This window comes from Paramormyrops kingsleyae, chromosome 3 (genome assembly GCF_048594095.1).
Source record: "Paramormyrops kingsleyae isolate MSU_618 chromosome 3, PKINGS_0.4, whole genome shotgun sequence".
Lineage (NCBI taxonomy): Eukaryota > Metazoa > Chordata > Actinopteri > Osteoglossiformes > Mormyridae > Paramormyrops > Paramormyrops kingsleyae.
The window spans coordinates 35797146-35824933 of record NC_132799.1 but is presented as its reverse complement, the minus strand read 5'-3'; the positions used below and the strand labels follow the sequence as shown (position 1 = coordinate 35824933).

General features: G+C 46.3%; 1 protein-coding gene across 13 annotated transcripts in view; it reads left to right on the top strand.

The window, feature by feature from the left end:
• Positions 1-27183, top strand: part of rassf8b (Ras association domain family member 8b) — a 51667-nt gene extending 24484 nt beyond the window's left edge. For 4 of the 13 annotated variants that reach the window (XM_072710222.1, XM_072710219.1, XM_072710214.1 and 1 more), the window contains 4 exons: positions 10719-10897; positions 16325-17253; positions 20162-20309; positions 23980-27183. In XM_072710222.1, coding sequence (XP_072566323.1) covers positions 10795-10897; positions 16325-17253; positions 20162-20309; positions 23980-24101 — 1302 coding nt within the window. In that variant the 5' untranslated portion in view covers positions 10719-10794 and the 3' untranslated portion in view covers positions 24102-27183. Of the gene's footprint in view, positions 1-8138; positions 8306-8711; positions 8785-9146; positions 9267-10715; positions 10898-16324; positions 17254-20161; positions 20310-23979 lie in introns of those variants that run through there. The other 9 variants (XM_072710215.1, XM_072710218.1, XM_072710213.1 and 6 more) reach the window with 6 other exon arrangements.
• Positions 27184-27788: the final 605 nt, after the last annotated feature.

Here is a 27788-nt window from a genome sequence, read left to right as displayed (position 1 = left end):
TCCATCATTTGCTGTTTTTACCATTTTCTTTCGTCTGCTGTAATGCTTCAGTCAATGATAACTGTTTATGTTTCAGAACCAGGTAGAGAGAGAGATGAGTGTGGTTGTACCAACCTGAGTGAAATACTCTGTTCCTTCGAATGCTTCCTTTTAAGGTGGTTGAATAGATTTGACATATTGCCTCCAGACGTGCTGAACACGGCCCAACAAAGTCTACAGATAACTTTGCTTAGTGAAATACTTGACTGTGCACTACTGATGCTGAGTCCCTCTTTGGCTCCAGCTCCTCATCTGCCTTGGTTAAATTGTTTTTCAAATACATTCACTCATGAGAGACCCTGTAATAGAGACTCATGATGTAATTTGTCCAATTAGCAGTCGACAAATTTTCTTACCAAGATTTCAAAATACCAGAATAGTGTTTCTTTTGAAAATACCATCCAAATACCATATACAAGATGTGTATTATATCTGAACACTATGATGGTATGAGAAATTAGACACTGCACAAGCCTAGCTTATAAGTGATTGATCGTCAGTGCCAGGCTGGATGCCTCTTTTGGAAATGAATGTACCTGTTGCAGTAATAAATGTCCCAGTCCTCTCCCACAGACAAGCAAGCACGACCCTGTGTTGACGTTTGCAGTCAGTTTGGACAGACTCTCGTAATGAATGTGTGCACCTTTCCACGCAGCCTGGCCTAGGATCTGATTGCTATTTAACGCACCTTGGGACGGCTAGATGGTTGTCACGGTGATGACAACCTTCCCCGAAGTTTACAGGGGGCCGCAGGAAGGCACAAACAGTGGGGCAGCTTTCAGAGCTGTTTTCGCCATCGAGGAGGTCGACATGGGGGGGTTTGATTTATCGACCGCCATTGCCTTTGTAATTTACGGACCCACAGATTCAGACGTAAGGACAATATGAAGAAGTTTGGGGCTGTACAGCCGTCCTCCAGAAAGCCTGCGATTCAGACTAATATCTGGTTACCGCTAAACTGCTGACACACACAGACACCGTCTGACAGCGAAATGCAGACGGCAGACTGGAGAAGATGATGATTAGTGACTAGGTGCTTTAAAACAGACGTAAATAGACAACACAGGCCTCTAAAAGGTTTTGGTAGCTCTTCTCTGTCATTTTCCATTTTAGGATGTGTAGCTGTAAGGTTTTGTCTGTGTCCATAAAATATTTGCCATGTAGTAAATCCTTTCCATTTCAACAATGCCTAAAGTTTATAAGATAAATAGCACCAATGCTCCGTAACTTCACATAAAGTTGTTGTGAGTCTGACGCCTGTCCCAGAGAGCACCTCTGGCAGAAGGTCAGCTCACAGAGTACATACTCACTCCTTTGGTCAGTGTTTCCCAATCTGGTCTTCAGGGACCCACAGACAGTCCACGTTTTCGCTCCCTCCCAGCTCCTACCCAAAAATGTGGAGCTCGGAGGGTGGAAAAACGTGGATCGGCTGTGGGTCCCTGAGGATCGGATTGGGAAACACTGTCTTAGGTGATTTGGAGACAGTGTCTGAGGTGCAAGCTGCACACCTAGAGAGCAAGGGTGGGAACTGAACCCACAGCTTTGCAGGTTGGACATCACAGTGTCATTCACTGACTCATAAGTACTTGTTTTTTTATTATTTATAAAAACCAAACCAAAATGACAGCATGGCAGATCAGTAATACTACTGCTGTCGCACACCACCATGGTTGTGCGGTCTAATCCCACCCCCCAATGTGTTCATGCTGTGCTTCCTCCTAGAGTTAATGTGGTTGTTTGAATTGTCCATCTATAAATTGTCCAAAATGTGTGTGTCCTGCGATGGACTGACACCTCATCGAGGGTGTCCCCTATCTTGTATCCTATTCTTCCTAGGATAGGCTCTAAGTAGTGGATAAAAGATTATGGAATGATGCTTGTAAATCATTATTGCAACCAGTTAAGAGCCCATTGTTTGTTAAGTCGTTATACCATTCATTCAGCATTCAGCATATCTTATTGAGTTTTCTAACTTTAGTTTATCAGAATGTACTTTATGTATTCCTTAAGAGTTCTCCGGTCGCTGTATAAACCATATTATTGTGTGGTTAGAAGTGGAGCCATGCTTTGGTCACCGTTCTGTTCAAGGGGGGGCCCTCACGGAGTCGCTGGACCCTCATGTGATCACATGGGCTAGACTGGTGACCCGGAACCCATTGAGAAAGGTCGCACGGTGCATAACAAACAAAACAGCTGAGCTGTTTTCATCAGTCAGGGGCCTTTGCTGCTTACAATACCTCACCGTGCTCCATTGCCGTCTCCCTGGAGATGCCCACCCCCAACCAGGCCTACACAAACAAATGTTAGCAAAAAAGTAGGATGTGTGTTTCTTTAAGCCTTTCTCAGTCTGATCCTGGTCAGCACAAAGGCCCGTCAGTCAGAGGGGCAGGGGAAGGAAGACATCTACCCAGCAGGAGGGGAGACAAGTCCGGCTTAGTGAGTGGAGATGTGGGTGGGGCCGCTTTGTCTCTTCTGAAAACCTCTGGGTTGCCTCCCTACCCTTTAACGTGTCAAATACTGCTACCCTTGTGGAATGGATGATGAAAGAGGTATCTGTTGTTATATGAGGTGAACCTCTGAATCGCCATGGATGGTGTGTTTTCTGAATGGCGAATCCGAGCTCTTCTTCAGAAATGGTGGACCAACGTAGTCCCTGGGGAGGTCCTAATCAAAATACCCAAACGGGGCTGCCCACTGGGGCAAAACACTTCGGTCAAGGTTTCTTGTGAATGGAGGGGCGTGGGTAGGAGAGCGGTTCCCATCAAGGACAATCATTTCTGGGTTAAGAACAGGGGGGCGGCAACCCTTCGCTCTGTTTTCTCTGCACACTTAGTTTCCATATTGGTGTGAATGGCGTGATTTTACAGCATGTAGCATGGGAAAAGTGGCATTTTTTTCCCTTCAGTTCCAGTGGGTCAGGAGATGGTCATGGGTGGCTCTACAGCAGAATTAGCCGCGGGCTAATGTGTCGAGCGAGGGGCCTCTCGCTTTGCAGATTAAGCAGGAACGCAGTTAATTTTACAGCCACTAAACCTGCACACCACACCACTCACAGTCCCCTCCCTCCGTTCCTCCTTCGTTAATTATCGTTGCGGTGTTCATGTCTAACCCCCGAATCTAAGATTTCATTCTCAGCGATGAAGGGCCGGCTATATAACGAGCTCACCTTATTTTACCAGCGTGCTCAAAATATCTGTGTCTGCAAGGATAGAAGACGGTGGCCTATTTGTTCATTCTGATAACCTGGAAAGCCCTGTGAGTTTGGCTTGGGGGGCAGTCTGACTGCTCCTCCCCTTTTTAAAATGCCCGTCCCCTTCAATCAGAAGATTGCTGTATAATTCTTTGAATCTGGCAGCACATGGACAGTTAATGGGGGGAGGGATGTGGGGGAGGGGGGGCCGTCTATTTAGGTCTCTGTGAGTGACAGCTTGAAATGAGTGTTCGGGTCTGAATGGGACTTTTGAAGACTTCACTGGGGACCAAGGCAGGACTGCAGACGGATGTAATTGTGGGCGAGGAAGCAATTGTTATTAAATAATGAAACGCTTGCCGGTGGAATTACTCAAATTCCCTGAGTAAACTGATATTTGATGTGCAATATCGATTATGGGATAATGCAGTCAGAGATGTAGCGTAGCATTTTTTCAGACGTCGCTAATTTTATTATATAAAGAGACTGGACTTTTCCTGCTCGGTGCATTGTGAGCTCGGAATAGAGGGCTTATTGTTCCTCGCTGACTGCCCAGAGTGGGCGGTGCAGGTCGAAGGTTGCTGGCTCGCGTGCAGTTTCTCCGGCTGTTTTTCACAGGGCAAGAGGAGTTTCTTCAAAACCCTGTTTTGTTCTCCTGCCCGGCCTCTCGACATCTTCAAAGCCCTGAAGTTCTCCGGCATGGTTATTGGGACGGCTTAATCGAGTGCGTGACCTGAGAGACGGAGCTCCTCCAGACTTCCAGCCTGTCGCTTTCCCCGGGTTCCCTTGCCCCACGATCCCCCGTGGAGCCACATGCCGTGTCTGTTTTGGAGGACGGCACTGCGGTCTCCCTGTTGCCCAAGTCCTCCTTTCAAGCACTGCGCTGAATGGCATTTTTTTCCTTTCAGGCCACTTAGATTTTTTTTTTCTCTCACTAAGAGTCTCTGGCCCCAAATTAACTCCCCAGTAAAGTGATTTCTCTCCGGGGGGTGGACAGGCCCCGTGCTGTGGATTCTCCATAAGCACTGGGAGGCGGTGGTGATTCGGCTTGTTCTTGGTCATCCAGAATCGGATGTGAAGGTCAGCGGGATCGGACGGAACGTGTGTGTGTATGTGTGTGTTAGGTCTTCTCAGGCTTTAGGACAGGTTAAAAAAATTAGACAAAGAACATTAAGAGATGCAGGTCATGTAGATGGAGAGAAAAAACAGTGTCTGTGCGCCAAATGCTTGGGTCCGGAACCAATCGGACAGGACCGGCCTGAGGCGGTTCTGTCATCGCCCGATAAACACCCTATGATTTGCGTTGCTGCTCTGGGGAACCTGGAGGCCTGCTGACAATAATGGATATAGGGCAAATAGGTGGGCAGGCTTCTGCTGGAAAGCATGTAGTGGCTGAGGTCCCCATAGCGTCGTTCCCATGGCAATGGGGAGAACATTGAAAAGGTGGGGGTGGGAGAGTTAGTGCAGGCTTGGTGGGGGAGAAAGATAAGGGGGGTGGTGTTGGCAGGAGCAGACAGATGCCCCTTCTAACTCCCCCGTCCCTCCCGTTCCCATGCAGAGACTTATTACCCCCCCACCCCCCACCCCTGCGGCTGGCAGGGAAACAAGAGCATTTACATCACAGAGGGCCCAAGTTACGGCAGGCGGCTCTATCTTAACTGTCTGCAGAGTACAAGTGACAGGGAGACGTTTGCGTCCCACCTGGGGCCGGAGATCCAGGATGGAGCCGCTGGGCCATGATTGGCTGCCGCATTCAGAAGTGCTGGGTGCCCCCGGCGGCAGGCTTGCCAACCAAGTGGGCCCAGTGAGGGGAGTCGACATCCAAACTTATGAAGGCATGATGAAGACGGCCCGTTTGTGGGGATACGGACAGAAGAGGAGGGGAGGCAGAGCAACTTGGCAGCGAAAACACTCCATTATAGCAGAACACAGGCATATGTACCCAACCACCCCCCCACAGATAGTCACATATTGATAACTCTGCATATCGTTTGCTCTTGCCTGGCTGAACCCTAATGACTTTGCTGCTGCATTTGTGTCCTGGTAAGCACTTTCAAAAGTGTAACTTCTGCATGGCACCAAAAGCACTTAACAGGCTCCTACAGAAGCATGACAAGTGAAATTAGGGTCTTCGGCATAGCAGCCAACTGAACTCTTTCTTCTTCCTACCCAAAATAATAGCGACTCCTTGCAGGTCTGCCTCATAGAGCTGACACCAAGCAACAAGCAAACCCCTGACTGATGGAAACACCTACACAAAAGACAGGGATAATTCTTTGTTGACTCGGAGTACAGAAAAAGCACAGTGGTCTTACTGTGGAAAGCAACAGCACAAAGGTCGGTTCTTCTGACCTACTAGTTCTGGGTAAAAGACAAAGATCCTTTTCTGTCGACTTCAAATGGATGTCTAACCATTAGATTTATGCCCTTTGGTGCCACATGCTAACAGTACGTTTTCTTGCATTGAGGGGCACCCAGGAACATCGAAAAGTGCGGAGAGCTCTGTAATGAGGGCTAAGTTGTAGGAGAATGGCTGCCATGATTGGCATGAGGAGAGTATTGTGCCTGTGAGTTTGCTGGGGGTGCTCGACCCAGAATTCCCCAATTTTCTCAAGGATTTTATTCCAAGCTCAGTCAGAAACCCAGCACTGTGGCTTGCTGTTAGAGAGGGAAATAACATTAATGACCAGAACCCTGACAGAAATTCCATAACCCATAACTTCCCACGAACCAGCTTACTCTTAGCATGTGACATTTAAATGATGAGTGAGATAAATGAGAGAGCTAGCTGTAGCGGTCAGCTGAATCCACACACCCACGTAGCTTTCTCAAACTTTACCAGTAGACCTGTTAGTAGGGTACTCCCTGCCCCCCACTAAATATCTGCATGCATGGTCAGTCCAGGTCAGGTCAAACACGAGTACCAATTACGCATTCCAGTTGCGATGCTGCCGTCTCATGTTCGGACCCAGCACCAGACTAAAACCTGAACTACATGTACTTCGGTGACACTGGAACAGGGGCCGGGCATCAACAAGCGTCTGGCAACGTCCCGCGGGTCCTGTTTCCTTCAGCTATGGATGGGATTTGTTAACAAGATGAGCCCAGCACTCTTCAGTTTTACACCCTCACATTCACGTATTGCTTGTACGCTTTTGAGTGTGGACTCGGACTAGGCTACTGTGCTCCATGCCTAATTTTCCCCCTGATTTCTTGGACTCCGGAGCTCCAGGAGCCAAAGATTTATGGGACCCATCACTCTTGGTTCTCCAAGTTCAAAAGGAAACATAAACAAGACCAAATTTTGTGGCTACTGTCAGTGCTAAAAGTTTAGCATCTTTCCTGGACATTCGTTAGCCTGCAAATGAGATGTTCTGTTTTTATCTCGAGTGCGTCACCGGGCATGCTGCGTGTTGATTCTCTCACTGGCTTTACTCTGGTTGTAATTAGAGGTCGGCTTAATGAGCTGGTAATGAGAATAGGCTGGTGCACGTAGCATTCATTAGCATGTAGCATTCATTAGCATGTTCTTTCCTAAACAACCGCTAATTCAGGTAAGTCAGCGTGTGTTTGTCATATGTAAAGAACACTTCTGGAAATGCTGTTGTTCTGCTCTGCGTCTAACTACGAAGTTTCACCCCTAATTACATAGTTGTATTTCTGTAAGCAACAAAATTCAAAAGGCATATGGTTTTTGGAAGGCAGTCAAGCTGAATAAATCTTCAATGAATGAATGACCCATTAGATTTTGACTTAAGCAAATTGCAAGTCACAGGCATTTTATGGTTAAGAATCAACATCATCGACGGCACAGAGACATAACTCGACGCAAGCAATCAAGTGATTCAAGTTCTAGAAATTGTCTATTTCTAATATGGGCTGTTTGTTCTCTGAAATTGGCATTATCCCTTAAGAATGGCAGCCAGATGTTCGACCACAGTGGTATTAGAGACCCCGCTATATAATATCACAGTACAGTTTTGGCCCTATCCCCACAGATCTCCGTGCCAAAGTGACACTTCAACTTCTTCACTACAACATAGTAAGAATACGGGAACTTGTGTAAAAACGTGCAGTCAGAAGCTCACTGCTCCAGCCTCAGAATGTAATTCTCCATTTTGCTGGTCAGTGCATCATCCATAAAGCTCATTTAGATTTCTTTAAGGATCTCTGATCATATGTAAATTTTAGATATTAGAAGTCTTTTTGGATTGACATTTAAATTTGGATAACTATAGTTAACTGTGAAACAAATTTGACAGAACACGATGGGGGTTAGCTGACTGTTTCCGAACACAAGCTGCAGGCAGTCAGTGTGGAGGAGCACGTGGGTCAAAGTTTTATACTCACTGCTGGACATTTTGTGAAGCGTTGAGCACTGGGTATAAAGGCACAGTGAGTGACCGTGCAACACACTTCAATGAGAAGGACACGCTTTTGCTAATTGGGGTGAATGTGTGTGGCCCTCAGGGGTAAATGTGGTTTTGTGTGTGTGTGCGTTTGCGTGTGTGTTTGTGTGTGTGTGTTGGAGTTAATGATCTATGGCCATGGTAGAAAATGCAAGGAGACTTGGAAGTTTGGCTACTGAGTACCACTCAGGTATGCTTACATCTCAGTCGCAATATGGCAAAACATAGACGTTTTCCAACCAGATTTCTTCACAAAACTACCTGGCGCTGAGTGATTGGCTTTTTTTGGCAGCTGAAGGTGTTGCAGGGAAAGTCGTGCTTAAATGCTTGAGTTTTATTGTGATAATAAAGTTGGGTTAAGACTAAGAAGCGCCGTGTTTGAGTGTGGGACGCTGGAAAGTGCGCGATGGGGCCATGGCAGACAATACGCCTCTGTTTCGTGAATCGAGCCAGCTGCGGACTGCTTGCCGAAACCAGGGGAGGGCTTTATGAAGTAAACTGCGTGTCAGGGACAGTGCACCACTGGCTGAAACTAGGCAGACATCTTCTGTTTACATGCATCGAACCTGGAAGTGTATTTCTGGCCCCCGTCTCTGTCCGACCTTCTCAGGGGGCAGAGGAGCAGATGTGGACGGCTCAATTTGAAGGCTTTCCTGCCCTCTTTTTGGTAAGAGGTGCTGTTATCTTTTCCTTTATGGGCGAAGCCCAAAACTCACATTTGGTTTCTGCTTCTGCTCCTCCGTTGAAACACAGAGATGAGAAGCTTGCCTGCTTCAAGAAGGAGATCATCTAAAATGGTTATGTATCACTCCCGTGAAAGTTTTGTACCATTTGCCGTTTATCTGCACCATGCGTGGTATAATTGCTCTGCATTATTTTTCACCCAGAAGCACAGAAGCTGTTGCTAGAGATTAAATGCCGCGTGTTGGAAAGGTCGGTGCTGCCCAACTGCGCTTTAATGGTGTATTTTGAGCATCCAAACAGGAGCGGGCATTGTGGTGTGTCGTATACACAAAAACCCAGACTGGCTAATAACCGAAAACCACATTCATTTGTTGACTTTTTTTCTGAAGGATTTTGTGCGAGCGGAGATATGAAGGTCTAATTTCTGAGACGGAAACGGCCAGGCTCCCTCGGTACGCAAAGGTACGATCATGAAAATAATTGATTGGCTTCCTGTTTCTCCGCAGCAACACTTATGCGTGTAATTATTTCTCGGGAGGTTAAAATTGTTATTTGACCTTTTGAAGTGTTGAGGCTTTTTTTTTTTTTCTTTAGCATGGATTAAGTATAAACTTTTAAGCAGCCTGTTAAATAAGATTGGTTACAGAGCGGCAGAATTTACAGAGCCTGTGCTGTTCTGATTTGGACCATGCTTAAGCTTCTAGCTGCAGGGGCTTTGTGGGAAAATGGCACTATTTCAGACTCTTAAGTAGACCTCAGCTGGACATTGACTAGTTAACACTGGTTTCAGTTTGAGAGTGGTTTGTTTTTGTTTACCTGGGCAGGGCACCCCAGGTCTGGAGCGTTGCCTGATTGGTGTGGGTTTGTTTACCGCAAGAAGGTTGGATTTGGCCCGCCCAATAACCTTGGAAACATCTCCATGATGATCCGACTCTTGCTCAGTGGTATGTTTGTGGTTAATGTTGAACCGTGGTGATGATGATGTCATCCTGCACAATGTTATCCCCTTCCCCTCCCTGATGCTGATGCTAGCACAGGGTCGACCACAGTTACCCAGCGTCTCTGTTTCCCACGTAGATGCACGCCGAGTGTGTCAGACGGACAGACGCTGTGCAGTCCTGCTCAGAAACAGTAAGGGGGCGTTTATGCAGGATGACTGAGGACTGGAAGTAATTAGACAACGGAGGAGAAGCCAGAACCCAGTGACCTTTTAATTAGCCCTACAGTGCCAGACGGTATGAAGTCAAAATGAGGCCGGAGGGCCTCATATTACTTAGGAGAGGTGCCCCCGCTTTCTCTAATCAGGGAGTGAAGCCATTTATATGAGGAAATTATAGAATTACCTGTGTAATTGTGTTGTAATTAGTACCTACTTATTGTATATAATTGGACAGCTAGAGCCATGATTGCTTAGTTGATTCTGTTATAGTCATTCACATGGGGACTAAATGAGCGGTGGTGCACCGGCTGACTCAGAGACCACATTTCTGCCATGTGGGACTCGGAGCCGTGGATTGGCACCTTCCGGGGCGTCGTGTACCATGTGACTTGCAGTCGGGCCCAGCCTGTCGGGGTGCGCGGCCCGTGCTGCTGCTGGTAAGAGAATCCCATGAGGGACTGTGGGGAACATCTGGACCCACCCCCAACCAGGGGCATCCACAGGCCAACAGCCACCCTGGTGGTCTCAGCCTTCACATATCATCCCATAAGCTGTGGGGGGTGGGGGAGGGGGGGCCTGTGACCAAACTGCAACACACTGCAACAACTTCATCAGCAGAGCACAGGACCGGCCCTCTACCTCTCCCTCTCCCTCTCTCTCTCTCTCTCCATCCTTGTGCTCCCTCATCTCTCACCCCTCCTTCTTCACCTTCATTTCTCTTCCTTCTCCCCTCACACATTCCTAATTCTTCATGCTTGTCTTTCTTCCACTGTATTCACTTTTAGTCCCAGACCCTACAAGCCTGACGCTGGGAGATCTTTGACATTCCGAATAATTCAGAATTGTTAGCTTTTATTTGGAAGAATTTCTTAATAATGGTGGCAATGGTCACACATAGTCCTAGTCCTGCATGAATAAACGGGTGGACTTCAGCATGCTAAATGAGACGGCTGCTGTAACACAGTGATGATATCCAGAAGACAGCTGCTGTAATACAGTGATGATATCCATCACACAAGTGTTTTAATACCGTGATGGTATCCATCACACAGGTGTCATAATATGATAATGTTATCCATCATATAAGGGCGGTAATATGTTAATGATGTCCATCACACAAGTGTTGTAATACAGTGATGGTATCCATCACACAGGTACCTTAATATGGTGATAATATCCATCACCCACGTGCTGTAGTACAGTCACACTGATGAGCCTCCCCCCCCCCCCCCAGCAGGATGGACAGAGAGCAGCTCCCCCCCCACGCTGATGCAAAGGAATGACAGGCAGCCTCCTCCCCTGATGACCGCATCATGGAGCTGAAAGTGTGGGTCGATGGTGTCCAGCGGATCGTCTGCGGGGTCACCGAGGTCACCACCTGTCAAGAAGTGGTCATCGCTCTGGCACAGGCTATAGGTGAGCCGGGGAGGGCGGAGCCACAGCGGGTCCTGCTCTGGCACAGGCTATAGGTGAGCCGGGGAGGGCGGAGCCACAGCGGGTCCTGCTCTGGCACAGGCTATAGGTGAGCCGGGGAGGGCGGAGCCACAGCGGGTCCTGCTCTGGCACAGGCTATAGGTGAGCCGGGGAGGGCGGAGCCACAGCGGGTCCTGCTCTGGCACAGGCTATAGGTGAGCCGGGGAGGGCGGAGCCACAGCGGGTCCTGCTCTGGCACAGGCTATAGGTGAGCTGGGGAGGGCGGAGCCACAGCGGGTCCTGCTCTGGCACAGGCTATAGGTGAGCTGGGGAGGGCGGAGCCACAGCGGGTCCTGCTCTGGCACAGGCTATAGGTGAGCTGGGGAGGGCGGAGCCACAGCGGGTCCTGCTCTGGCACAGGCTATAGGTGAGCTGGGGAGGGCGGAGCCACAGCGGGTCCTGCTCTGGCACAGGCTATAGGTGAGCTGGGGAGGGCGGAGCCACAGCGTGTCCTGCTCTGGCACAGGCTATAGGTGAGCTGGGGAGGGCGGAGCCACAGCGGGTCCTGCTCTGGCACAGGCTATAGGTGAGCTGGGGAGGGCGGAGCCACAGCGGGTCCTGCTCTGGAGGAGCGGCAGGAGTTTCCAGCACTGGGTGAAGCTATCTTCATGCTCGCGTTTAGATTTAAGTGTATAAGACAAACAGTATTGGGTAGTTATCCGGCCAGTCACTAGTGTTTTGGGAGAACATTCCTTTAAACTTGTGGTGCATGAATTGGCCAAAATCTCTTTAGTCAAAAGCAGTATTCTCAATATTCTCTGGTTTATGGCGTAATAATGAACATATCAAAGAAACAACTGGATCTGGTCTGCCTGATTGGGGGGGGGGGGGGGTGTCGGCTTTGGGTTTTTTATAATACAGCATATTATTTTAGTCCAATGTGAAATAATCGTAGTGAATGTGGGAAACGCATCATGTGATTATGCATCGCACTCACATCACATTGTAATTCTGCAGTTTTTGTATTTATGTATCGTTTTCCATTTCTGATTTTTATATACAATGAAGGTAACAATTCCAGCTGTATTTTAAGTGAAAGTAGGGTGTTTGTTTTAAATATCAGCTCCTCTTTGCGGACTCAGGTACTGTGAAATGAAAGACACAAGCCCGCGGATGTTGCAGCTTCATCTCCGCGTCCCTGTCATGGGATCGTGCGGATAACGTTGGCTGAACAGGCAGGCCCTTGTTGTTGTGCTTCGAGATGGAGTCATCTTGGAATTTTCAAAATCACGGCGCAGCCCCCCCCTCCCCAAAACGCACAAATGATCCAATTGTTTGTTATATATGTTTCATGAAACAGGAGCATTGATGCTCTCCCTCTGGCTGGAGGTTCACAGCTGATGGACGGCCTGTAAAATTGGGGGGGGGGGGGGAGTAGTGGTGGGGGGGTCAAATGAAGCATATCACTTTGAAAATGCTGTTGTGTGTGGTGTTGGCGTCCCCCCAGCTATAACTATGCCCTGACTGCAGACTCTGCAGCTGATTTCCTGTAGTGGGGGTTGTCCTCCACAACCCAAAGGGGGGGGGGCAGCTTTCTGGCCTGGGGGCAGGTTTGGGGGCCAGCCCAGTCATCATAACCACCTCGGACCCTCTGAAGGGCGTCTCCACGTCCCCATTTGGGGGCGGTCGTTTTGAAAACTGCAGCAGTGCCTGCCTGCATTTTTTTTCCCTGTGATTTTAACCTACTGAAGATAATTATATTTTAACTGTGTCATCAGCCTGTCTGCTGAAAACCCTCAGGGACACTCAAATTTCTGCACCCTGTGTGCTGCTAGAGATTTGGGTTTTTCAGAAACCCGTAAGCTATTCGGTATTGCTGCCAACTATACAGACAGGCAGCACCAAAGCCACCTAAAGAGCATCCAGATGTAATCTTTCGAGGGGAGGAGGCCTGGAGCTCAACTCTGTTCTTCAAGCCCAGTGAGTGTCCTTGTCCTTTGTGAGAAACGCTGAAGGTAAGGCAAGCAGAGCGTGCATCAGCCTTTGGCTGCGATAGAAAGCTCAGCCCTCCCCCAGCTTCCCCACCCTCCCAGCATCCCTGGGGGGTCCTACTGTAAAAGGCATCAGGACATTGCCACCACATCAAACTAGCATATGACTGCATCACTGGGCTCTAGTATTCAAAAAAATCCCACACAGAAATATTCCAGGTGCTTTTTTTTGTGGGGGGGGGGGTATACTTTTAATTGTTGCATCCTGATGCCACCTTGCTTGGGAGTGAACCCTTTTCTGCCTGCATATTTTCTATTTCATGCTGTGAAGTTTGTAAATATATTGCTGGAGAGATAGGCTTTGTGGGTGGGGCTTTCCACCCGACCAATGGTACTTGCTCTTAATGAAAACAGGTTCTCTTCCTTTTTGTACACTTTGTGATTGGCTCAAGTAGGTCACAGAGACGACCCAATGGCGATGTCTTACCACCGCTTTCACCTGTGCAGTACAAAACTGTGTATTAATCACGAGTTTCCTCCTTAATACTATCCCCAAAAGATCTTGTTATTTTAAGGAAGCGTCAGTTTTCTTGGACTGTGGCGGGAGATATTGAGGCCATTGACTATCTTACAGCTTTATTTTTAAAGTACCCTCTTGTAATCTGATTTGCTAACATACCCGGTCCTGGTTAGATCGACGCACCAAAGCACCAGCAGGGCAGGTCGCATTTCCCGAGCGCAATGTGAATTAAAGGCATTTCCCGCGGTGCCTTGTGGAAATGAGATTGCTGGGAGTTCCCCTCTGGGAGTTCCCCTCAGACTGGCAGCTCGCAGCGGGAATGACGTGCCGGGGACGTCTTCGAGGATCTGTGGTATGCCTTCTGGTGCCCCTCATCATTCATCTTCCTGGAGAAAGGGTGCAGCACATTGACGCTTGTTTAACTGCCTTTCGCCCAATAGCTATCTCCTTCAGAGATGGAAAATGCAGCCTCTCAATGCATTTGGATGCTCTCTGTCCCGGAATCTGCGGTGTGCCGCACTCCGACCCTGCGGCCGGCCGGCCGTCGTGTCTTGTCTGAAAAATGAGCTGGGGTCGTGGATGGGGCTGCAACAAGCTGGAGCCCCCCCTCCCCAGCAGCACCACACACACACAGCATAAGGGTGACTGGGGGGCGTCTGGCTGGATGCCCACCTTAACTCCCCCTGACACAAAGTTTCCGTGTGACACGCCGCAGAGACTGTGATGCATCACTTGCTTTGACAAAACTCATTTCCTGCGGTTTGCATTGTTTTTTGTGGAATATTGTTTTACCTTACACTAACGTGGTGTCCTGTTTCAGTAATATGACTGCCTTATGTAAGATTTCCATGTTTCCCTTTTACTCTTTTCGATGTCACATGACCATTTCTCAGAGCATTACTTTAGTCTCACAGCCTCGTTATTTTTTTCTCTACCCCACACTATTACCTCACAGGCTCACAGCACTGTTATATCTCACTGCCCACACTATTACCCCACACCACTGTTATATCTCACTGCTCCACACTATTACCCCACACCACTGTTATGTCTCACTGCTCCACACTATTACCCCACACCACTGTTATATCTCACTGCTCCACACTATTACCTCACACCACTGTTATATCTCACTGCTCCACACTATTACCCCACACCACTGTTATATCTCACTGCCCACACTTTTACCCCACACCACTGTTATATCTCACTGCTCCACACTATTACCCCACACCACTGTTATATCTCACTGCTCCACACTATTACCCCACACCACTGTTATATCTCACTGCCCACACTTTTACCCCACACCACTGTTATATCTCACTGCTCCACACTATTACCCCACACCACTGTTATATCTCACTGCTCCACACTATTACCCCACACCACTGTTATATCTCACTGCTCCACACTATTACCCCACACCACTGTAATATGTCACTGCTCCACACTATTACCCCACACCACTGTTATATCTCACTGCTCCACACTATTACCTCACACCACTGTTATATCTCACTGCCCACACTTTTACCCCACACCACTGTTATATCTCACTGCTCCACACTATTACCCCACACCACTGTTATATCTCACTGCCCACACTATTACCCCACACCACTGTTATATCTCACTGCCCACACTATTACCCCACACCACTGTTATGTCTCACTGCTCCACACTATTACCCCACACCACTGTTATATCTCACTGCTCCACACTATTACCCCACACCACTGTTATATCTCACTGCTCCACATTATTACCCCACACCTCTGTTATATCTCACTGCTCCACATTATTACCCCACACCACTGTTATATCTCACTGCTCCACATTATTACCCCACACCACTGTTATATCTCACTGCTCCACATTATTACCCCACACCACTGTTATATCTCACTGCTCCACATTATTACCCCACACCTCTGTTATATCTCACTGCTCCACACTATTACCCCACACCACTGTTATATCTCACTGCTCCACACTATTACCCCACACCACTGTTATATCTCACTGCTCCACATTATTACCCCACACCTCTGTTATATCTCACTGCTCCACATTATTACCCCACACCTCTGTTATATCTCACTGCTCCACACTATTACCCCACACTACTGTTATGTCTCACTGCTCCACATTATTACCCCACACCACTGTTATGTCTCACTGCTCCACATTATTACCCCACACCACTGTTATGTCTCACTGCCCCACCCCTCCGTTATATCTTACTGCCCCACACTATTACCCCACACAATATTATCTACTATTATCTATACCTAAGATTGCTGACTGTTAACACAGCAGTGGGAACAGCAAAATCATTATATGAAGAAGAATCTAATTGTGCTTTAACAGCTACACCATCATGAAGGGGAATCTCGGGATTCCAGTCTTGTGAGTGCTGGTAGGGAAGATCCAGCCTTATAAAACCACAATGTTTTAAATGTGACTTAAAAATGCAACGCATCAGCAGAATCACACTTCCGAGACCAAAAATTCCACTGCAGTGTTCTTAGTGACGTTTCTCTATCCTTTCCTCTCTGTAGAAGAGCTAGCACTTGCCAATTGGCATTCAAGACTAAACCAAAAGTGTGCATAAGGCACATTCCTGTCAGTTTTTCTATTTTGAATCCTCTCCAGTCCTCTGCTGAAGACTATTAATGTCAAAAAGTCTTTCTTCTAGCCTACCAGGGAGTAGCGTGTAATATCTATATCTGACTCGTGTTTCCTTTGGGGAAGTGTCTGAGGAACAAGTTGTCATTGCTTGTTGAAGCGCATGTGCTTATAAGCATGTGCCTTAGGTTTAAGGGTCGGACATCTTTAGTTGATTAGAGCCATGGCTCATGGATTCCACGGGCTTTCACGCTAATGTAGCCTAATGTAGACTCTCCATTCTTCTAGGACGAACCGGTAGATACACGCTGATTGAAAAATGGAGGGAAACGGAGCGACACCTGGCCCCCCATGAGAACCCCATTGTGTCGCTGAATAAGTGGGGGCAGTATGCCAGTGACGTGCAGTTGGTCCTGAAACGCACAGGCCCCTCCCTGAGCGAGCGGCCCACGTCCGATGGCGTGGCACGTGGACCAGAGAGAGGCCTGTACCGCCAGAGCCTGCCCCCACTGGCCAAGCTGCGTCCATCCACCGACCGCTCACTCAAACGCAAGGAACCCAAGAGGAAGTCCCTCACGTTCACAGGCGGAGCCAAGGGTCTGATGGACATCTTTGGGAGAGGCAGGGAGGCGGAGCATAAGCAGAGAGGACCGAATGGCGGGGGCGGGAATGGTGGCGTCGCGGTGCCTAGGCCCGAGGACCTGGTCCGCCTGGTGCAGCTGCAGAAGGAGAAGCTCCAGATGTTGGAGCAGAAGCTAGAGGCCCAGGAGGAGGAGCTGCAGGGCTGGGCGGAGCGGAGCGCCGGAGGGGGCGGGGCTGGAAGCCTGGAGGAGGAGATCATTCGGCTGGAACAGCGTGTGCGCAAGAACGATGTGGAGATTGAGGAGGAGGAATTCTGGGAAAACGAGCTGCAGATCGAGCAAGAGAACGAGAAGCAGCTGAGGGAGCAGCTGCTGGACCTGCGGCGGCGCATCCAGCACAGCGAGGGGCAGCTGGGTGACTATGCCGCCCGTATCCAGAACATGGAGACCGGGATTGAGGCGGAGCGTCTGCAGCAGGAGATGCAGGAGACGCAGCAGGTGAACGAGGAGGAGGTGCAGGCCAAGCTGCTGAAGGTGAAGGCCGAACTAGACGTACAGATGCAGCAGACAGCCAGGTTGGAGAGCAGCTGCAGGGCAGTGGAGAGATCACTGGGCCAGTCCAGCAAGAGGCTTCAGGTGAGTAAACAGATATCTAACGGGCCTACTTACCCTCAGAGAAGGTCCACTTACTGTGTCATGTATAGGTGTGACGTAGTGTCTGCTGCTTAAAGCATTACATAACCTGCCATCTACAGCGTCTGACAGAGTTAGAGATGTCAGGCACCACATAGCGTGGCTACTGGTTCTTAACCACATGTTGAGAAGTTCTCACAGGCTTAAGAGCAGCAGGGCAAAACGTGTCTCCTGCGGGACCTTGATCACAATTAAAATCCCCGGAAACTGATGATGATAGCGGGATGTGAAAGTGACTTCAGAAGATGCCTTTGATGTGCACTCAGGCGCTCTCTTCACTGGAGATGCCGTTGGCTTTAATTTAGTGCCTCAGTCAGGGATTCTTCGTGTTTAACCCAAAAACTGAGCCCTCTGCAGGTTCAGAAACTGTTCCAGGAGGAGCATAATTGTTCTGACGAGGATCCATTGTGGTGTTAAGTGGGTATAAGGATAGAGAGCAAGACCAAAGTCATTTTCTCGTGCCCGCGCTTATCAGAGGTGACAGCTGGCTCAGTGGGAAGTACCGGTGCCAAAATGATAATGGGCTAATACAGTAATATAAGTTAGCACAATGTTATTGGGATGAAAGGACCCCCCGCTGTGCTCTGTACTCCTCCAGAAAGCCCGCTCCCTTTTTACTATCTTCACTTTACATTTTGCCTTCGTATCACCATGTGCCATTTTGCCATCACCCTCACTGCATTCCCGTTACCTTTACTTCATGCCCTATAACCTTCATTCCCTTTTGACTTAATTTCACATCATTCTCACTCGCATCCATCTCAATTCCCGTCATCCTCATTTCATTCCCATCATCCTCATTTCATTCCCATCATCCTTATTTCATTATCCTCAACCTTATTTTATTCCTGTCACCCTCATTTCATTCCCATCATTCTCACTGCATTCCCATCACCATTCCTTCCCATCTGTCTTCATTCCCATCATTTCATTATATTCCATTCACCCACACTTTATTCGCATCATCCTTACATTATTCCCATCATTCTTACATCATTCCTATCATCCTTACTTCATTCCCTTCTTTCTATCTTCATTCCAATCATTTTTATTATATTCCCATCATCTGCACTTTATTCCCATCACCCCCACTTAATTTCCATCACCCTCACTTGATTCTCATCATCCTTAATTTAGTCCCATCATTCTCACGTCATTGCCATCACCCATACTTCATTCCCATCCACCCCTTGCACTGTTGTCCCCCCTACAGTTGCATTCCCTCATTTTGCATTCCATTTACTTACTTCTTTTCTGTACTATTTTCAAAGAAGCTTTTAAGTGAACAATGGAAGATGATAAATTAGTCATGAATGTCATAAAATAATAAAACTTGCCTTGGTATCTTCACTGCAGATGATTTAGTATAAGATATGTCTGAAGTCAAATTATGTGCGCAAATTTGTTACTCTTTAGACGTTTTATTAAATCTGTCCCTGTGGCTGCACTAACGGACATTTCCATTAAACACATGCTTCCATTAAATAATGAGCTCTCTTGGAAAGTCCCTGGCTTCTATAGCCCACATTTTTTTTACCACTGTAACCCTTTACTTAATCCTGCCTGAACGATTCACTATACTTAGAACCCAACTTAAATGATCTATTCTGGTTTCAGCATAACACGTTTTAATAATTACTCTAGATACAGAGCCAAGAGACTATTTACACACAAAAGAAATTTCAGCCTCCGGAGATTCGCAAATCTGTGCAACAATCAGAAGATGGGTTCCAGCAACCCCCCAAAGCTCCCTCTGCTTCACTTGCCATGAAAGCGGTGTGTTGCCTGCTTGTCCTGCACCTCCGTGCTACTGTGAGAAAGCAGCCAGGCTGCAATTTAAGATTCCAACACATAAATCAGACTTTGTCCGTCCAGTTTTTCTCTTTGTGTTGTTTTACACGCTACAGAAGGCTGTGCATTTTTTAAGGCAGACAGCAGACGAGGAGGCTGCCCCCAGCTGATGGATGGCACAGGAACTCATACCGGAAAGCGAGATCATTTGTGGATTTGCTGTTTCTCTGACTGTCCAGTGTGACTGTACCCTGTTCCGCCTGAAGTTTCACCTGTTCTACCGATGGATGGCTGGTGGGGGGGGGATGACACCAACCCTGATCATCCAAGGGTCATGTTTAAACTGGTCAATATCAGAATCACCAAGTATTTTTACATACTGGAAGTTTATTTTAGGTAGTTTTGTCAAAGTATTTTAGGTCAAGACAATATAATAAATAAATTATGTACATAATAAAATAGCGTAATATGTCCAGCCAGATAATGTGCACGTTGCAGTGTAGTAGCAGGTTAGCTTAGATGGAGTGGGGAGGGACATGCATGTTTTTAAAACCTGGATCTTGAATATCAGTGTTTTGTCATGTATACTCATCTATGAGTGCTTATCCAGTTCAGACACTGAAAACATGTCTTCTTAAAGAAAATTGACACCACTGTCAAAGATATCATGGAAAGGAGAAATTGTTTTTTTTTTTTTTTGTTTTTTTTTTACGTATATGAGCCTCAGGTATGACTCAAGTCTCCCAGGGTTTGGAATTTTCTGGAAAAAAATACACCAGTGTGGGTTTCTCTGGAAAACACCTTTCGTTGCACTTAAAATCAGAATCATAAAGCCTGCCGTGAGTGAGCCCAGAGAATCGGCCAATTTGTGTAGCGCTTTGGGAACTGGGAGAATGATTGAAGGTTGGATGTGAATCGAACTGCATCCAACTGGACTGATCCAAACCGGCAAAGAAAAATGGGAGTAGCTGCCCTGGTTTCCACAGTATGGCTGCACTCCAAAGCGGCGAGCCTTAGGCTTGGCCAGGAAGCCCATCAGAGCATGCCTGTTGTCCCACAGGAGAAGGAACAGGAGCTGGAGCAGCTGACCAAGGAGCTCCGGCAGGTCAACCTCCAGCAGTTCATCCAGCAGACGGGCACCAAGGTCACCGTGCTGCCGGCAGAGCCCGGCGAGGAGGAGGAGGCCGGCCCGGGCGGCGAGACCCCAGGTGCGTAGGCCAGCCGCCGTAGGAGCACCACACCCAGGACTCTGTATGCAGATATATCGCTCAAGTTAGTGTTGGCTGCATCTAGTTTAATGCTGAGAGGATTAGGGCTCTTTGAGAAACACCGCTGCCATTTGCTCGAAAATCAGGCACCTCAAAGTCAGATACCTGAACTAGCTCATTCCAGAGACATATACAATGGTACCTCAGTTCTCGAACTCATTAGAACTCGAATTTCTTAAAAGTTGAACCAACCAGTTCGAAAAAAAATGACCTACAGTAGAACTCGATCTGAATCTCAGAAGTCGAACTGTGAACGCTGACCTAAGATAACTTGTACACGCGGGAAATTAGTCATGCAGCATGTCTATCAGCGGAAACAAAGGGTAACGCTTCAGTCTCAGCCTTGCATTCGCTGTGATAGCATCGTTTGTTGGTGATAGTGCTTTTTTATTGGAAAATATCAGGTAATACACTGTACTTTATATCATTTTGGTAGCCATTGCTCACCAAAAAGTTACGCAATAGTTGTACAAATGTTACAACCTAAAAGTTTGCAATTTACGAACAAATTAACGAATACAGAGTAATAACAAAAATATACAATGAACCGCATGGCATAGTCTAGTGTTGGCGCAGTGTTGGGGCGTGGCTTGGGGCGTGGCTTGGGGCGTGGCTTGGGGCGTGGCTTCGGGTTGTCACGATCTGCCGAGCCGGGACCGGGGAAGCAGGGACAGGACTCAAGCGATCGGGAAACACGGGGTTTAATTGAGAACAGGCAAAACAACACAATGACGTTACAATGACTGGACTGGGGAAACAAACTGACACACGGACTAAATACGGAGGACTAATGACAACAACCAGAAATAGCTGATCATACGGGGATTCCACACAAGGTTAACAAGGGGGCGTGGCACACGGAAGGAGTGGATGATCGGGGCAGGACAGGGGTAGTGTTGGGGTACATTCTTTATCATTTTGGAAGCCATTAAGAGAAAAAATGCTCTTTTTGTTTTATCCTGTTCATTTTGTGTTTAAAGGCTAAAAAAACATATTTAGGTGTAATATTTTGGAGCCGGGAACCAATTAATTGGTTTTCCATTATTCCTTATGGGGAAAATTTGATCAGAACTTGAACTTTTTAGGATTCTAACCCGAGTTCTGAGGTACCACTGTACTTATACATTTATTCAGCTATATGCATGAAATCTTGTTCCAGAATGAATTTTGCACACATAAAACCATCCATCCATCACTGCTTAATCCCAACTGGGGTCATGGGTGGGACTGCAGCCTATCCCAGGAACAATGGGGACATGCAGGACCTAACCTAGGCAGTTGTCAACACACTGCAGGGTGCACACACACACACAGGCAACTACAGAGCCAATTTAGACTCACCAATCAACCTGCACTGCATGCTTTTGGACTGTGGGAGGAACACAGGGAGAGCGTGCGAACTCCACAGAAAGGCTCCAGGACCGAACCCAGGACCTTCTTGCTGTGAGGCAGCAGTGCTAACCACTGCACCACTATGCCACCCATCATTTAAAACCACACATACATAAATATGTATGTATGCCAACACATACATGTAAATGTACACTCTCTAGTACATATGCATAAATGTATAGCTATTGAATAATAATATAAAGGAGGTAACAATAATAGAGCACATGGTACAGGCCACGGACAAGTGCACTTTCCTGACGCACCAATTTCCCCTTAAAGGGATGAGTCAGTCGATAAGGCAGCTTACCGTTTGCTGCGGAAGCGTCATTCTTGGTCTCCATGGTAACGGCACAGCTGCCGGGAGACCGTGGGGCCGCAGTCCGTCACTCGGGCTCTCTGCATCACTCACGTCGCACTCTCTCTGATTGCCTCCCCACGGCTGCCAAGTGGCATCAGGAAGAGGCTAAAGCAGTGGGGGGGGGGGGGGGGGGGTTTGTATGGATGCAGAGGCAGAGTGGCTTGCCGAAAGATGGGAGGCAATTTTAATCATCTGAGCAGGCGGTGTCAGCTAAAAAATATTAGCCCCCTCCACCCTCACTGCCCAGTAACTGGACGAATAACCCGGTTTGTCTGCATGCTCATGTTCAGCTTGGCCAGTGTCTTTCGTCACTTTAATAAGCAAAACGCAAGACCCGCTGCGATCTTTATCGCGATCCTGCGCTTTGTTCAAACAAACGCGGCTCACTTCTGACGCCTAGTGGCAAACCTGAGAATGGCGTCACCTCTCTGTTTTTTTTTTCTTTTTAGATACCCGCAAGACAGTTCAATGTTTCTGTCGCAGGGTTTCTCAGAATAGACAGAAGTCTATATGAAGAGCAGCTAGGTATTATTCTGCCTACAGAGGCTTCTCGCACTCCTCTTTTAGCCTGGACGGTGCTTTTAGAATCAGGAAATCACAAAAATTAAAAACTTCTATGTATGATATCCATTAACATTTCCGCGTGTTAAACAGGAAATTTGCAGATCTTTACCCATTATTCTTACATAATTCATTTTGACGTAACATCTGTCTTAGTTTCCATGCTTGGAGACCCTCTGCTGAAATGAGGGTCACAGCATACAGTTCAATCCATACAGCTAAACAGTCCATTGTCCAAATACTTTTGGTCCCTTAGGGGGTCTTTGTATAAAATTGACATAATTGCTGCACAATTCATCCAATTATGCTGTCCATAGCCTTAAATTAATGATGTTAGTCTGCACTTTGGGTCCATATTGAGTGTGTCATTGTGCAAATACTTGTGAACTGCACAGTATTATAGCCGGATACAAGCCGATAGTATCTTAATGTGAGTTAGCAAATGCCAAACCACTGGACAACTGTAAACACACATAAACAATACCTTAAAAAAGTAACTGTATGCTTATGCAATAATTTCTCTCAGCTAATCAGTTCTTATATGAAGTTCACGATGATTCTGACATCTTGCTTTCCGCAAGCATTCGCTAATTCAGCCTGGTTTAGCAATGATGTACAGTAGGGTTGGGTAACGGATGATGACACTGATGATACTTTTTAGGCATTTCCAAGAATGACAGGCAACTAATTTTGACTGAATTTTATATGCAGTACATCCACAATGTTCTTTTCAGTTGATATAGTAATAATCATACTAATGCTCTTTTCCCCTTATTTAGTAGTCTGAGAGCGGACTGAGCATCTAACTGCCTAGTTAATCTGTCTGCACTGTACCACCTCTTCGTTGACAGATGCCTCCAGTCACCAGCTTCTTTTCCATTTCTCAGGCAGATATTTTTGGTTCCGGTTCTTTCCGTGAGAATGGATTGGCTTCCTGTCAGAAAATACGACTGTTTCATTAACCTTTCTCGCTACAGACAGCTTATCACTATGCTTGATAACATCAAGTTGTCTTTTTTTCTTTTTTTGCCCTTATAAACTTTCTCCATCATCTAGAGTGTGCTGTTCCCCTGGGCTTTCACGCCACGCTCACAAAATCTGTACTTTAATCTACATTAAACACTGCTCTGCTTTCAGAATTTAGGCAATGTAATCAGGGCATTATGATTGATTAACTGATTCCTGGCCCACATTCCCATGGATGCATCTTTTGCAAGTTTCTCTGTAAAGAATTATCCCCACTCTTTCTCTCTCTCTCTCTCTCTCTCTCTCCCTTTCTCCATTCCTCCCTCCTTCTAGACCTGGTTCTCCAGTCTGGCTCCCTAAAACGTCCAGGATCCTCCAGACAGTTACCCAGCAACCTGCGCAACCTGCAAAACTCCTTGTCTTCCGGATTCAACCCTGAGGGCATATACGTCTGACCCACCTGGAGATCCACAGTCACCATGAAGCCCGTCCACCTATCCTGTGCTGCAGGTGGGCGGGGAATGGCTGTCAGTCAAGTGGGGTGCATTCTCATTGGTTATTGTGAGCAACAAATAAAAAGAATGCCGCTAAAGTGACACCTCTCTCAGCTGGGGGGAAAACTCCTGCCCCTCTTTCTGCTACACCCCATCTCCATGCAAATCACTTTTTCTGCAGAATGAAATTGCCTTGCACCGCAGAGTGTGGTGACTATGGACGCATGAGAAATGGTGCGTCGTGATTGGATGGAATATGTCACATGACTTCCTCTTCTGAGATGCATCCGATGAATGTTCTCAAAGTGTTGGAACAAAACACCGACTTATGTATTCAGTATTACCCATAATTGAGTCCTTTTATTAATCATGTTAATTTGTGACTACTTTGTAGGTCACATGCAGAACCATGGCCACTGCTGGAGTATTAAAGTATCCATAGAGGCTGTTAGAAAGCTGTAACATAATGGCTTGTCCTGCATTATATGGACTGGGAAGGCAGTCAGTGAACATGCAGTTAAATTTTCCATTGCGTAGGATCAGTGTTACGAGGACGATGCTTCTGCTCTGTTTTTGTTAATAAAATCAGGAGTGTCTGTTTTTGGGGGGACCTTCCTCTGAAGTACCCCTTTGAAGAAGGTCAATGTACGTCTGCGTCATGCATTCGAATGGCCAAATTAGATGGTTTGAATACGCAAAGAACCTTGTGTTAATTGCAGCTTGGATATGCTGACTTTATATGTGATTTTCAGGCTGATGTTGGGTCTAAGCCTTTGGTCAGGCTGTAAAAATTGTCTGTTCTGTTTTTGAAGCTGGAAAGTGAATTTTATTGGTGATCTGACTGTGAGCAGGATGTCTGGTGTCGTCCGCAAAGGGGAAAGTGGGATTATGCTAGAAACACTAAGGAAGAAATGCATCCGCGAAGCATTTGGATACTAATTCATGATGATGCGTCGCCTTTTCTGGGTTTAGTTTACTTTGTAATGTATAGTTTCATCTCTGCGCATGACAGAGACACTATAAGGAATTTACGGCTGAATGTTTGCACACTCCTTTTTATATAGCATCATTAACCTTGTTTTGATTATTTTTAATACTCCGATTGTTTCGTAGCTGGAATCGTATCTATTTTGTTTTCGTAAATGAGAAAGTAGACGTGCTCCCAAGGCCCCATGAGACCCCATGAGAGCGCGAGGGAGCTGAGCATGCAGCAGACAGAAGACACGATAACAGTGGTCAGGATTGAGCCATCTGCCGTATTCAATAAGATGGAATTTTAGGTGAGATTTCGTAGATAGAGAGACAGGCGAGCTACAGCGACGGTCGTCGTGTTACCGATTGTGCTCAGAATCATTCTGGGATGACAGCACGCGCTCAGACAGCGCACTGAACTGAACGTTAATCAGTAATTAGTAAATGAGTGACGGCTCCCGGAACCTTGGGGTGGGGCTTTGTAATATTCTGGGAGCATGGGCTCAGTTATGTGACGGCGGGATTTTCTCCGGCATCTCAAGACCCCGCCTACCTGCAGAACCCACTATGAAATTGTGTTCCTGTGTTCGGGTCGTCTGTATTCGTCTCCGGTTCGGACCGGGCTGACACAGAGACCTGACATGGCTCAGAAAGAGATGCTTTGATCTGTGGTGTACTTACATCTGTTATCATTTGAATCATGAAGGAAAACTGTGCATTAACAAAAACTACCAAAACATTAAGCAGATATGACAGAATGCATGATTTATTACGTAAATCCCTGTAAATAACAAAAAAATTACCACATAGTATTCAAAATATTTTTGAACATGTGTAAAGTAGTACATACTTCTGTACAGCTTATATGAATTTTAACTTTCTTATGATGCCACGTTTTAAGCAGCTTGAAGCAACAGCAGGAGATTCCGAGGTTTTAAGCATTTTTGAATCAAGAGACTGAAAATATGAGCATAAAGGTTCATATAAAAGCACCACTTTGCACTGTTGAAAGTGCATTATATACAGTGTATAGTTTGGTAAATGCTACTTTTTCTTATGTTCAAGATTTTTTTTTCTAACAAAAGTGTATCATTGAAGTGATTATGTAAATACACATTTTTTCCAAAAAAGGTGTTCGCCTAACATTTCCTCATATGATTTTGTGCTTTTTCAACCAAAGAAAACATAAACTGCGGTCCAAAGATAAAGCGATTGGCCCTGAAACCCCCCCCCCCCCAGCTTTTTTTGTTCAACACAAGTAAACAAGGTCATCATACGTAAAACATGAGGAATCCTTTATACGCCCCAAGAGTTAATCTCCTCCTATACATGGACCCAAGGTCCCGTTTCCTGTTCCACCTTTGTGACCTCAGCAAATTGGACTTGACTGAGTTGTAGCAAAATGCAAGGAGCTCATGATTTTCTGCCATAAAATGGGCTGAAATTAGTGTAGGTCATAAATGATTTTAATAGTTCAGTTATTTCACTGTTTAGGGATTCTAAATGTCCGTTACCACTGATTAGCAGAATACTTAAGTACCATTTATTGCAAATCCTTTTCTTAAAATGCATAGAATAAGACTAAGTAGGCTTTTGTATTACAAATTCTAAAAGCACACTTCGAATATGTCCCCTCACACGGTCTTATAGAAATTATGTATTAAATTGCAGGGAAAATCCAATCAGCACCTTCATAAAGACTAATTAAGAGCCCAGCTGGAAAAGAATCAAAAAAAAGAAAACAAACATGGAAACGCTGGACCATTATAACGTGAACCAAATTCCACATTCCCTTGGTGTTTTCCCATCAGTGTAAATGTAGTGTATCCTAGGAGACTCTACGTTTGCTGCTGTGCAACAGCTCAGTAGTTGCAAGCTAAGCTACTAAGTGTGTTCAACAGGAAAACCAGTAACACTGCTCCTCTCCTGCACAAAAAAACTTCATAAAGGTGTTTTACAATTGCTGATTTTTTTTTCTCCACTAATTTCAGCAGAAATGTGTTTGACTGTTTTCCCAGCCTGTAACTTGCTGATGAAGTATGAAATATAATAAAATTAAACCACTGACAAACCTAGTGTGTCTTTTTTTATCCATTTATAAAAAGCAAACGATTACTTTGTAACATACAGCTAATAGAACTTTTAAGACTATAGAGACTGCTAGGGGGAAGAAATCATGTTACCTGTAAACAGACCTTCAGTGTTGGCTGTGATGGTTATTGATATACCAGATAACTCTTGTGCAAATAAGCAGTGATGATTATGTGTGTTTCACAATGGCAGCACAGAGCCAGTTAACCTAAGGGGTATGATAATACGATATATTAGTAAGTTACCATCAGTAGTAAAATGTAATAGCAGGTGTATATCAGTGCAAGTTGAGCATGTGTCGTGTGTATTAACATTTGTTAAAAGTAGATATATTTTTAATATGCATTGGGGAACAAGCTTAACATGATTTTCATAAGGCTAGCTATTGTTATTTTCATAAGTGCAGTTATTTTTAATGAATGTAAGGGAACATGTCAGAATCACTAATGCAACGTAACACACCTTCATGTCTTTTACATGCAGCCATGGGCCTTTTCAATTAGGCCTAATCAAGTTATGCCAACTGAACAGTGATTGATCATTAATTTTTATAGCCATATGCTTTATACCATATGTAACCACCTC